Here is a 13,375-nt window from a genome sequence, read left to right as displayed (position 1 = left end):
CTGAACGAAATAAAATTCATCCAGCAGTCAGGGAATCGAGGGATTTCCATGTTACAGCCACAGATTGGAATTCAAAATTGCCAAAGTCAGAAGTGAGAGAAGAATGTAAGCCAGAGGCAGTTCTCCAAAACCAGGGAGCAAAACCTCTTTTCTGGAGGGGATGACATTACAAACAGGGTGTCACAATCTAACTGCTGAGACACTGATATCAGCTTCTTCTCCCTTCATGACACAGTAGTGGGTTCCTGCTTGGAGTGGTCAGTTCACTGCAATTCAAAACTTAGCAATCTTCATCACCTTCCTATGTACCAACTTCAAAATCTACACTCTCCCCAGGGCTTCTGCTTCTCTCTTTCACAGAACTTGGACTGGTGCTGGGGTTTTGTTTGTTTCTCTTCACCCCGTGTCTCCAGAAATCTAGTTACTCCTGCCAATAGGTTAGAGCTCAACAGTGCAGGATAGACTTAAGACTTACCAGTTGTTGTGTGGTTAAAACCCTTCCTAGGAACAATGAGTGAATAACTTATTCTGTCACCTCACGCTCGGTTTTGCAGAGATAGTCACTGCAGCCCATTCCCAAGTATTGCTTAGCAATGCCTGATAATTTGTTAAAGGAAACAGCAATCAGTTCCGAGTTTTATGGCTTCCTGTACTTTCATCTGCAAACTGTCTCTACATAGTTAAAGTATAGTGATTAAATTTGATAAATTCTGAGCTCTTTGTATGTATAGATGCACTGCATCTTTACAAGCTCTTGCATAGCATTAATAATTTCTTGGTTATGTTGTTAACAGTTATAATGAAAATATCTAGTGTTTTTCCTGTGCCCTTCAAATGACATTAGAATTTAAGAGAAATAATTACATGTGACTTCCTTAATAGAAGGATATGCTCCTTTTAATTTTTATAAGTATATTGCAACTTTTGCTTTAAAGAGGAAAATATCTCCTTTGTTACAGACAACCAGCCTCCAGTGCTTGAAACTTTCCAGGGTGCACTACAGACTTTTTATGGAGAAGATTTTGTGTATCAGTTTTTGGCTTCAGATCCAGAGGGCTCTGCTATTCATTTCACATTGGATTCTGGTCCAGAAGGTGCCAGTCTTTCCCCATCGGGTCTCCTTTTGTGGAAAGCTACATCAATGAATCTCCATAAATTAACATTTTCTTTGACAGATGACTGCAATGCAAAGACTAAGGTAGAAATAGAGGTAATGAATATTACAGTAAGATGACACCTACTAGTAAGATGTTTAAGATATGTAATTACAAAACTCATTGCTAGTTCATTAAAAAAAGAAAACTGTCTTATTGGGCATGTCTTGTAGGTCAGCGTAAAATCATGTGATTGCCTAAATAATGGCTCATGTGTGACAAACATTAATTTCCCACCTGGAAGTGGAAGATATCTTTGTGTGTGTGTGGCTGGATTTGAAGGTGATCTCTGTCAAGTGAATACTGATGACTGTAAACTTAACCATTGCGGTACTGGCAGATGTGTGGATGGAATAAACAGCTATTACTGTGAATGTCCACCTGAACTTCAAGGTAAATTGCTAGTTAATTTAGATATTTATTATGTTTAGTGAAAAATAGGAGTTTCTAATTTTATGTCTGCATTTTTTTTTTAATTTTGACTGTAAATAGCTTACTATTAGAGCATGAGGAAATTTTCATGGTCTCATGATAGTTATATATTTCAAGATTTTTCTTGTATGAATACAATGGTGGTTTATATTATGAAAGCAAATTTCCATTGTTTTCCTCTGCAGAGGTAAACTCGGCAACATGGTGAAACATAAGATGAGTAATGAGTTTATTTACAGTGTGATTCCTCCTATGCCTGCAGATAAACATGTAGTCCCCATAGCCCATCTTCTCCATATTCCGCAAAAAGTAAATACTTGGTAAAAGATGAAAAAATGTGAATAGCAAACCTGGTCAGCTGTACTTATTATATGTACTGAAATACTTTCTTGAATTTGATAGATGCCCTTTTTTTTTTTCCACATTCTGCTTTTATTTTTTATAAACACACTGTCAAAGTCTAGTGACACAATATCATTAAAAAACCGGCATATTTCAATGCAGGTAAAAATTGTCAAGATGATGTAGATGAATGTGTATCCAATCCTTGCTTCCCTGGAGTATTTTGCTTCAATACTTTTGGTTCTTACTATTGTGGTCCATGCCCAAATAATCTTCAAGGAGATGGGAAGTCATGTTACGGTAAAATGGTTTCTTTTTCAGAAGAATGGTATTATCTTATTGTCATGGCAGATAAAGTATCTTTGGTTGTGCTTCATGTTTCTAACAGTAACTTAGAACTTTTTTCAGTAGACAGCAAAACAGGACTGTGTCTGTGGCTGTTGATGGCTGGGACAGAATCTCAGCGGATGATAACATCAGACTGCATAGGGTCATGTAGTTGTAAAACATTTTTTCAGGTGACTATTAAAAAATACCCCAATTCTTTACTATCTAAGTAAAAGACAATGAAATGTATTTTTTTCTCTGCATTATTTTCATAATATGAGCAATTATTGACAAAATATTTTTCTGTTACATTGCTTAACATAGAACTATTTACCCAAGTCAAAGCACTTGCCAAACAAATAAGGTGCCCAAACAATTATTTACAATGCAATTACTGAATAACTTGTGTTTTAAAAATACTCTATTGAAAACTTCTAAGAAACAATTTTTACTCTTTATCTGCTTTCTGAATTTTTAGCTATTTTAATGTACTAAAACTTTAACTCTGTAATTTATTTGCAATAGAAACAAAAGTAACTACTAATGTGCCTTCATATCTTTTGTTTTTAGAAAGCTTTGAAAACACCAATGTTGAAAGAAAGGATTCCACAGGAGAAATTGGAGGGAATAAAGGTGATTTTTCTGAAGAAAATGGAATTTCTGATTCACATACTGATAAGAATATAGCTGGCAAATAAAGGTTCTAGTCAGTTTTATGTTACTCACTTTAATTTTTCAGTGTGACTTAATTTAATTCATTACTGCGATTGTATTCTGATCTGAAAAATGAGACTGAAATGTTGATATCAACAAATCCCTTAGGTCAGTCAAGTCATTTTATTGACAGTGCGGTATATGGCAATCTTATTGTTGCCTTTTGTTTTTGTGACTAACCACTGACACAAAATAGGTAACATGGGGATAGGGACATCTGTTATATGAGGTAAGCAAAAGTTTATGGCATTATGTTGAATGCCATTTTACTACTTTAACTCAAAGGAAAGGTGAAGGATATGGCAAGTGAATGTCTTAATTCCAAAACTCTGTAAACAGTGTTGCTGGCATTTCCAGCTCTGTGCCTGCTGGGGCTTGATTTGCAGGAAATTCTCATGTGTCTTTTCCCTTTATCTCTGAGTTATTAGTGGGGGAGGAGGAAAACGCTCTCTCTCAGCTACCAAGTGCTGGATAATTCTTCATGAGCTGCAAAACAGTTTGCTTTTCAGCAATGGGAGACAGCTTTTTTTAGTAAGATTCAGTGAAGTTTAACCTTTTGTACACTGTTTTCTAGTACTGTTCTACACAGGGTTAGGGACAGAGCTTAAGATAGGTTGGATAATCTCCTCCAGTTTCATTCCTCCTCTGCCCCATAATGCTAAAAGCCCATATATGGCATTTTGCTATTCTAGGATTACAATGCCATACTCCTTTCCACAACCTACCAGACCACCTGCTTTCCTGGGCAGACTATGATGAACTTTTCGTTCATTTTGCACTCCTTACAACAAGGAGGCTTGAGTCAGTCCCTGTTTATAAAACACCCCACTAACAAAGCCCATGCAGACACTTTAAGAAAGTCATTAAAAAGTTTGGAGAGTAAAACATGGTAATACTTTTGCTGCAAGGTGATGGATTATTCACCTAAAATACTGTCCATGGTGCATCAGTAAGTATAAGTATGCGCATGTGATTAAATATCTGCTTCTTAGACTCTAGGCTTATTACTAGCCCTTAAACAGATGAACTATAAGCAGTATCTTTTCTTTAAGCTCTGTTTCAGTTACCTAGTTGGAAGCAGTATATAGAGCTGGTAATTTGCTCTGACAGTAAAGCTGTTTATTGACCCAGTAAGGGAAATTCTCATATATATGGTGCTTTGTCCTTACCTTCCAGCCAAAAAAAAGCCATGGTGAGGGTGAGAAAGAATGTAGCCAGAATACCCTGATCTTCAGTTCTGCCAGTTAGGAGTTAGATTCTACTGTGTACATACATGATGATGTAGCACATGGAGAGACTTCCTGAAGCGCAGAATGAATGGGCTGTATGTTTTTCTGTTCAGAAGACATTCCCCACCCTCAGAAGGAAGAATAAGTCAAAATATTCCTGTACTTTTCCCCCCCTTTCTTTCTAACATGCTGTAGGTTTTCAGCAATCATCCATTGAGAAGTTTTTAAGCATCTCAGGCTATATTCCAAGTTCTACAGATGTCCCCGAGAGATTTAGTTCTACAGAAATGGTCAGTGGCAGCACTCTACCAGTCTCCATGGTAAAAACAGTCACTGCTTGGAAGTCACCTTATTCTCAGGGAAGTGCTTCTGTACAGCATGTTGTTACTGCAAACATTGCCCATGCTCTCAGCACCATCAGTGGTCACCTTGCTAACACAGAAGAGAGTTCTTCAGTACATGCTGTGGTGACTGCATCTTCAAGGAGCCATGCTGTACCACCTGAGAAGAAAACAAGGGCACAAGTTGTGGCATCCAGTTATTTTGAGACCAGCAGGAAGACTTCTGCTGGCAGCAGAAAAAATACAAGGAAAGGGCTTTCTTTGCCAAGGAAAGTATTCAAAGGTGGAAATGCTCACAGGGTTCAGCATCAATTAGCCAAGCATAAAACAAGTCCTTTACCTTTTGTCCTTGTTGAAGTTACTGTCGCACCAAAAATGCTTCCTGAAGAACTGAGTAAAATGGTGATTCCTAAAGCAGTAACCTGTACTGATTTACCCTGTTTTCCTGGTGTACCTTGTGAGTCAAGTCAGGATGGAAGCATCAAGTGTGGTCATTGTCCTTATGGTTATTACGGAGATGGCTTCACTTGCAGAGGTATTACAAATAACTGCACTAAATGCTTTGCAGAAAAGAATCTTGTGAAATCTTTGTAACCTGAAAGTACACTGTCACTGCGTGATCGGTGAAATGCATAGAGTATTGAATTTTCTTATTTTTGTTGTTAATAGTGGCATGGTCTACAGGCTTTTAGTTACGGATGCACTTAATATTTTTTCTGATGTGTCTCGGGCTCCCCACTTATGGGCAGGGACCTAATGGGTTCTATGTGATCCATCTATTATGTTAGGCAAGACACAGTTGTGCTGAAATGCCACTTTGATTTTCCTTCCTCCCTTCTTTGTTTTCTTCATTGCCCTTCAGCAAGATGTAGACAAACATGTGGCAAAAACATGGAGTGTGTGGCACCTAATATTTGCAAATGCAAACCTGGTTATGCTGGTTATAACTGTGAGGCTGGTGAGTATGGCATTTCGGTTTAGCCTGTGGTAACTCGTATGCACAAATTAATGATTTGAAGATTAATGATTTGAAGACACTGTTGATTTTTTGCACAGCTCTATGCAGGCCTGATTGCAAAAACCATGGGAAGTGCATTAAGCCCAATGTCTGTGAATGTCTACCAGGATACAGTGGCTCCACTTGTGAGGAAGGTAAACAGTATTTTTCACTTTCGCATCCATAAAAACCCAAAGGATGCTGTAAATAACTTCCATGACAGTTCATTCTGACAGCAAAGAGGTGTTTTGATTTTACTGTTACTACTTTAACAGAACTCTTTGAGTAGCATGTTAGTATATACCCTACTTTTTTTGATACACTCTAAGTGTTGCTTGTGATTGGGTATTCCTAAATTTAGCTTTCACAGTAAGTAGAGGAGTTCACCAGTGAATGTAGATGGCTCTAAGCAAAACAGTCTCAGAGAGTGGGAATTCCTGTCTGGAAATTGTCTCAGATTTCTTTTCGTCAGGGTGACCACCACTGTTGAGACTCTGTGTACTCTGTTGGAATTAAGTTCCTGTTACTTATTCTTGTCAAAAACCATTGCATACATCTTATTTTATTTCCAGTTCTTTGTTCACTGTCAGTTATTAATATTTCCCTTTTTCTAAAGCATAACCAATCCATGCATCTTTTTAGAGGTGATTTCTTGAACAACATAATTCTATATCTGCAGCACATTGTAAACCACCCTGTCAAAATGGAGGCACGTGCTTGGCCAGAAATCTCTGCACCTGTCCATATGGTTTTGTGGGACCAAGATGTGATACAAGTAAGCAAAAATTATAAGGGAAGAATACAGAACGTTTGTCCTGTTCTTCAGGAGCAGGAAGGCAAATTATGGTTTAAATTTTTGATGCACTCTCTCCAGTGATAGCAAATGACATAATACTGTTCTTTGAAGGCTTCCATACTTGGCCTGTTTGAAGATTAGTTAGATAATATTTGCACGTAATTCTGAAAACATGACATACTGTAAAAATTGCAAATAGTTTATTATTGATGGTTCCTGAATGTGGAAACATCGCACATGTGATACTACCTTCAGGGCAAACACAGATATTTACTATGTCCTTACGGCTTTTTAAACGCTGGGGTACATTCAGAAGTTTGTATCAGCGAATGACAGGTCAGAAAAAACTGAGGTACAGGGAAACTGAAATCAGAACCATGTTATGGGTTTGTTTTTGTTTTTTTTTTTTTTAACCTGGCATGAAAATTGGAAAATTTGGAGTGATCATAGCTGAAAATTTGGAGTGATCATAGCTGAAAATTTGGAGTGATCATAGCTGAAAATTTGGAGTGATCATAGCTGAAAATTTGGAGTGATCATAGCTGAAAATTTGGAGTGATCATAGCTGAAAATTTGGAGTGATCATAGCTGAAAATTTGGAGTGATCATAGCTGAAAATTTGGAGTGATCATAGCTGAAAATTTGGAGTGATCATAGCTGAAAATTTGGAGTGATCATAGCTGAAAATTTGGAGTGATCATAGCTGAAAATTTGGAGTGATCATAGCTGAAAATTTGGAGTGATCATAGCTGAAAATTTGGAGTGATCATAGCTGAAAATTTGGAGTGATCATAGCTGAAAATTTGGAGTGATCATAGCTGAAAATTTGGAGTGATCATAGCTGAAAATTTGGAGTGATCATAGCTGAAAATTTGGAGTGATCATAGCTGAAAATTTGGAGTGATCATAGCTGAAAATTTGGAGTGATCATAGCTGAAAATTTGGAGTGATCATAGCTGAAAATTTGGAGTGATCATAGCTGAAAATTTGGAGTGATCATAGCTGAAAATTTGGAGTGATCATAGCTGAAAATTTGGAGTGATCATAGCTGAAAATTTGGAGTGATCATAGCTGAAAATTTGGAGTGATCATAGCTGAAAATTTGGAGTGATCATAGCTGAAAATTTGGAGTGATCATAGCTGAAAATTTGGAGTGATCATAGCTGAAAATTTGGAGTGATCATAGCTGAAAATTTGGAGTGATCATAGCTGAAAATTTGGAGTGATCATAGCTGAAAATTTGGAGTGATCATAGCTGAAAATTTGGAGTGATCATAGCTGAAAATTTGGAGTGATCATAGCTGAAAATTTGGAGTGATCATAGCTGAAAATTTGGAGTGATCATAGCTGAAAATTTGGAGTGATCATAGCTGAAAATTTGGAGTGATCATAGCTGAAAATTTGGAGTGATCATAGCTGAAAATTTGGAGTGATCATAGCTGAAAATTTGGAGTGATCATAGCTGAAAATTTGGAGTGATCATAGCTGAAAATTTGGAGTGATCATAGCTGAAAATTTGGAGTGATCATAGCTGAAAATTTGGAGTGATCATAGCTGAAAATTTGGAGTGATCATAGCTGAAAATTTGGAGTGATCATAGCTGAAAATTTGGAGTGATCATAGCTGAAAATTTGGAATTAGTCTCGCATAAATTGTCTTTTACATATTGAATTCTATACGCTGCAATTTGGCAACTTCAAATTTTGTGTAGATTTCATACTGGTAATTTTTATTATTCAGAGAGTTCAAATTTAAACATGCTGTTTATATATCATTCATCTGAATATGCCACTGCATTATTGACCCCAAATTGAGAAAGTCTTTGTCTCCTCCTCAAATCCCAGGACTCTTCGTTCTCAGTTTTTCTTGTTCAATTGTGACACAAAAAAAAAAATAAATTCTACTCTTTGTTGAGCAATGCTAAAGAGGTTGTGATGTTGGCCTGAAGAAGTGATTCATGGTTTTCCACAGCCATGATATTTTAGTATCTTTGTTAGTCTCATGTCACTTGTAACTTTATGCATGCAGCTGCACTTGCTGAAGTGATGGAGGACACTTAAGTGAACTTGCTTGGAGCCCATCAAATCCATTATGTAACATAGTTCATTTGTCTCTTAGTATTGAAATTCCCATGTTTTTTAAGAATTTATTTGAAATTTTCTAGATTTTTAATGCTGACCATGGATAATTACATGGAAAGACATTTTATTTACCTGTGTAGCCTGGTGCTAGCTTTTTATGGCTTTGAGACTGGATTCAGCATTTCCTCTTCAACTAATGGAATTGTGTGTTATTTCCAGTGTTAATATTTGGGAAAGAACTGAAAAATGAATGGAGCATAATTTGTAATGTATCTCTTTCTCTCTCTCTCCTCCCCCTTTGTTTTTGCCCAACTTCTTGGTTGGTAGTGGTTTGCAACAGACACTGTGAAAATGGTGGTGAGTGTCTTACTCCAGACATCTGCCAGTGTAAACCTGGGTGGTATGGACCTACATGCAGTACAGGTAACACTCTGGCAACTTCCATGTTCCTGGGAGAGTGTCCGTAGGACCTTCCGTAGTTTGAAATTTGGAATCACATGGCTCAGGCAGCAGCAATGTGTGGCTGCCCCTGCCCTCCCTTTTGTCTCCGCGTGTTGGTTCTTCTGCCAGCAGCCCCTCTAGGAAGTCTAATACTGATCCTAAAATTCTGGGTAGAGATTTTATGTGAATGGTGCGGTTTAGCCACAGTTATCTTAGGTGTTTTCCTGTCCTCACAACAGAAGCATGTATTTTACAGACTTTATTTGGATGTCATTCTTCCCACTGTTCCTGACTCTCTTTCTGCAGCAATGTGTGACCCTGTGTGTCTCAATGGTGGTACCTGCACTAAGCCAGATGTTTGCCTCTGTCCACATGGATTCTTTGGTGCCCAGTGTCAGAATGGTAATTTTTTTTCTTCCCACCCCAGCTGCCATTATGAGGAAATCTGTGAGAAAACATTGTTATCTTAAGCCACAAAATTCACAATCAAGTCATGTACCTGAGAAGTGGTGCAAAACAGAGATTACGTTATTTTTTTTAGATTTTAATGACTGATTCAGTGAACGTCCCAGGAGAAGGGAGACTCAAAATTTGGCTTGTTTTCCATTCAACGTTTGAGCAGTGTTCAGCCACTTACATTGTATACTGTGTAGCCTGGATACTTGTGTACACATACAGTTGCTAACCTTGACCCCTTTTTAGCTGATTTTGTCTTTTACTATTGATGCAGGCACCAATGATTTTTATGAGAAAGGCCTGATAGTGCTGAATGTGTATGTAAGCTGTCAGAATTTTAGTGTTGCACTCGTTTCCTCTGAGTATATTGCTAAGTCAAACAGAATGCAAACTACAGCCTTTTCCTCCTGTTTGTATCTTTTAGCTGTCTGCAGCCCCCCATGTAAGAATGGTGGTCATTGCATGAGAAATAATGTCTGCGCTTGTCGTGATGGGTACACAGGCAGAAGATGTGAAAAAAGTAAGCCAGTGTTAAAATCCCTCTAGCATCAGAAAGTAAGCAATAAATTATTCTGTAATCAGTTAAATGTATTAAATAGCAGATGTTTTTGATTTTAAGGTATCTGTGAGCCAAGGTGCATGAATGGAGGAAGGTGCGTAGGGCCAAATGTTTGCTCTTGTCCTTCAGGATGGAGAGGAAAAAGATGTAACACTCGTAAGTATCTTGTAGTTAACAGGAGAACCATACCTTAGAAGTAAAACGTGAGTAAACAACAACTCTGTCCACACAAGTAATACGACGTTAGTGCCAAAAACCTCAAGAATATACACACGTTTAAAAAATAATGGTCTATAACTTGGCAGCAAAATTCAGGATGGAGAACTAATACCATGCATTTCTTAGACTAAATAATGAGGCCAAAATATTTTAAATTCTTGTGTAGCAAATAGTACTTGTTTCTTTCTTAATTCTTGTCTAAATAAGAAACATCTATTTCTGCAAAGAGCTGAGTCAATGAAGTGAAAAAGTTTCAATTTGTGCTGTAGGACATAAAAGCAGATATAATAGAAAAAGAAGTACAGTGAAGGATTGGAAAACTGGAAAGAGTGGGAAATGATCGGACTAGAAGATGCAATGTGCACAAGCTCTTTAGGAAAGGTAGAGATAGGACTGATGGTAGCACAGCTGTGGGTCACACTATCTTAATGAAGATATTGATGGTACATAAATAAAATGTGGCAGCATGGATGAAAGCACAGTCTGCATGAAAATCAGCATGAGGATGGGTGGTAGAAATCCAATAGACAAAGTGTTAGTGTCTGTCATAGTACCCACCCGAGGCTCAGATACTGATATGGCAAATCAGCTCTCTAATGGCACAGAGGAAAAACAATTTTCTCTGTATTAGTTTCTGTAATTATTGGAAAGTTTTATTGAAAAAAAAAATCACCCATATTGACAGGGTGAGATATTTTTGGACACTGTTGAAGAGAGATTTCATTATCATAGTCAGTTAACCAATGAGAAATAATAGCGATTTAGATTATGGCTTAATAAGCAGGGAGAAATGTGCAGAAAAGTGGGTCATAGAAATTAACTTTGGATTAAATACTCATGAGTTGATTTACCATGTGTTAAGTTGCATGACAGACAAAAGTTCTCTCACTAAGGTATGGGTTTTAGAAAGGTAAATTTGGAAAAAAAAAAAAAGATTTTAGCGGAGCTATTTAGTGGTGCTGACTTATTTCAGTGTTTCAGGCTTCTGTAGCAATCTGCAGTGCATCAGATCTGTGTTGGCTGTAGGGGTTTTTGTTTCTGGTTGCCTCTCTTCTTTAATACCCTGTTGATCTTAGATGGATTTTCAGTGAAAATGATGTGACCCGTGTATGGAAAGCACTCAGCCTCTCATGGGCATCCTGAAATGTAAATACTAAGTAAAAGTAATCCCTTGGGATATAACCAAACTTGGTAATGACGTTTGTGCAGCAATCTGTCTGCAGGAATGTAAGAATGGTGGGGAGTGTATTGGACCAAGTACGTGCCATTGTCCTCCGCAGTGGGAAGGAATCCAGTGCCAAACACGTAAGAATGATGTGACCTGAAACCTCTTGCTTCAGCACAGTTAAGAATGCTTCAGCCGTGCATAATGCCTAGAAGTCCTATACTTGGTTGTATTTTAACCTAAATCTACGTCAAAAGCAGGATAAAAGAGCAGGGATTGTTCTGCCTGTCCTGAAGCCCTGCAGAATACAAGAGTAGTCTGGGCCCACGGCCATGTGCAGTGGCTTGCTGTAGCACCACATGTTGCTGCAAAAGTCCTGAGAGGCCATAGCAGTAGCTCGAAATAGTACAGTGAGTTAAAAACCACCTCGCTCCTGTCCCTTGCTCAGTCTCATTCATGCCCTCGGCATGTTCCCCTGTTAAAACCACGTCAAAGAGGGATGGGATAGGCGTAAGAACAGCATTGGTTCCACGTGACTGAAGTCCCCTTAGACAGAGGGCTGTTGCCCTGCGAAAATACCTAACAAGTTCTCAGCTCTTATAAGCAAGAAGAAGTATATAGAGATAGCCACTTTTCCTTCACCAGGTTGTTCTCATGAATAAAGCCGCATTGTTCCTTTCTTGTTTTAGCGGTGTGCAACCAGAAGTGCCTGTTTGGAGGCAAGTGTGTATCGCCTAACATATGCTCTTGTCGTCCTGGTTATACTGGAGTCCTCTGTGGGAAGAAAATTCAGGTACACGTAAAGTCAAGACACCATCACAGATACAGCGATTTGGGACTCATTATCTAGTCCACTCTTGTCCAATGAAGCAGCATGAAATAACCAAATGCGTTTGTCCAATTTCTTCATTTCAGCCTTCAGCGTGGGAAAATTCATAAAATTCCTAAGAGCTATTCTAGCAATTTACAGGCTGTGATACTTATAGAATTGTTCTCAACACCTAATGTAAATTTCCTTTGTTTCAGATTAAGCTCATTATTCTCTTGCTGTTCCCTAAGTAGCAGCAGCAGGAGTTAATAACTATACTTTTCATAACATCCACTGTTCTCCAGCATCTGGACCCATTTTAGGGAAGCGTATCCCACTGCTGACTTTTTTAGCTTGCATTGAGCCAAGCCCTGATTTTTTTCAACTAACTACAGTTGTCATTCAGTTCATCCCTGTTGCATACAAACGTTCTGTATCCCCAAGTTTAACTTTGGGAGTAGCTTTGCTTTTTTGCATTATAGTGAATGCTGGCCATTTCTCTGTTTTGTCAGTAATCTGCTGTATTCCTTTGCTTGAGTGCTGGCGGTCACTCACTGAAGTGATCTAATTCAACATTTCATTGCAACTAACTTTTTTGTGATGGCTGAGGTAGAAAGCATTCTGCTCTTCTCGCATCATCTGTGATGTTTCTCTTCTTTTAATGTCAACATATTTAGACGCTTTTCTTGTGCCAGCAGAATTTCTTTGGTGGAGTTGGGGTGTAGCCTAGCTGATTTTAGTACTGCATGGTGGTGCTGTTCCTTTACATTCGTCTTCAATTACACGCCACCGTTTACACCTGTGCTGTGGTTTCTTTTAAAAACAATTTAGTTATTTGGTCTCCTGCTGCAGCCAAACTAGTGTATTCTGTCCGTCTCATCTTTCCTTTCTTTTTAGTACTTTGCCACGTTATGTATAATGTAAAACCTATAATGTGACTGCTAGACGTGCAGGCATTTTTAGTAAGAAATGGGTCAAAACCAGGGAAGACAGCAATAGTTGAAAAGTGCTCGGAGTTCCGATCTTTTTTCTAGTTTAGCAAGTCCTATATACAATGCTGATACTATTTGTGGTCAGAGAGCAGATAACTTGCTAGAGATAGAGCAGTATGTTTAAGAAATTGAAATAATAAATCTCATACACATTTTGAAAATAGAAAACTACATATCCTGTGATGGTAGGACTATAATGTTTGCAATATGGATTTCCAAAATGCAGTCTAAAGAAAGGAAATTATTTTATTCAAATGTTTACAAAATATCCCACAAAAGTATTACTGTATTTTTAATCTAGAAAATATATTGTTGATCAGTT

General features: G+C 37.9%; 1 protein-coding gene across 2 annotated transcripts in view; it reads left to right on the top strand.

Annotated features, from left to right (window-relative positions):
• VWDE (von Willebrand factor D and EGF domains) overlaps window positions 1-13,375 on the top strand; it is a 44,808-nt gene that overhangs the window by 29,359 nt on the left and 2,074 nt on the right. For both annotated transcript variants that reach the window (XM_055710049.1, XM_055710048.1), the window contains 14 exons: window positions 960-1,210; window positions 1,328-1,547; window positions 2,091-2,228; window positions 2,826-2,888; window positions 4,394-5,074; window positions 5,402-5,497; window positions 5,596-5,691; window positions 6,216-6,311; window positions 8,741-8,836; window positions 9,161-9,256; window positions 9,735-9,830; window positions 9,930-10,025; window positions 11,298-11,393; window positions 11,943-12,046. In XM_055710049.1, coding sequence (XP_055566024.1) covers window positions 960-1,210; window positions 1,328-1,547; window positions 2,091-2,228; window positions 2,826-2,888; window positions 4,394-5,074; window positions 5,402-5,497; window positions 5,596-5,691; window positions 6,216-6,311; window positions 8,741-8,836; window positions 9,161-9,256; window positions 9,735-9,830; window positions 9,930-10,025; window positions 11,298-11,393; window positions 11,943-12,046 — 2,225 coding nt within the window. The remainder of the gene's footprint in view (window positions 1-959; window positions 1,211-1,327; window positions 1,548-2,090; window positions 2,229-2,825; window positions 2,889-4,393; window positions 5,075-5,401; window positions 5,498-5,595; window positions 5,692-6,215; window positions 6,312-8,740; window positions 8,837-9,160; window positions 9,257-9,734; window positions 9,831-9,929; window positions 10,026-11,297; window positions 11,394-11,942; window positions 12,047-13,375) is intronic.

The sequence above is a fragment of the Falco cherrug genome, chromosome 4, assembly GCF_023634085.1.
Source record: "Falco cherrug isolate bFalChe1 chromosome 4, bFalChe1.pri, whole genome shotgun sequence".
NCBI lineage: Eukaryota > Metazoa > Chordata > Aves > Falconiformes > Falconidae > Falco > Falco cherrug.
Note: the sequence above shows the minus strand (reverse complement) of the source record. Positions and strands in the feature narration are given on the sequence as shown.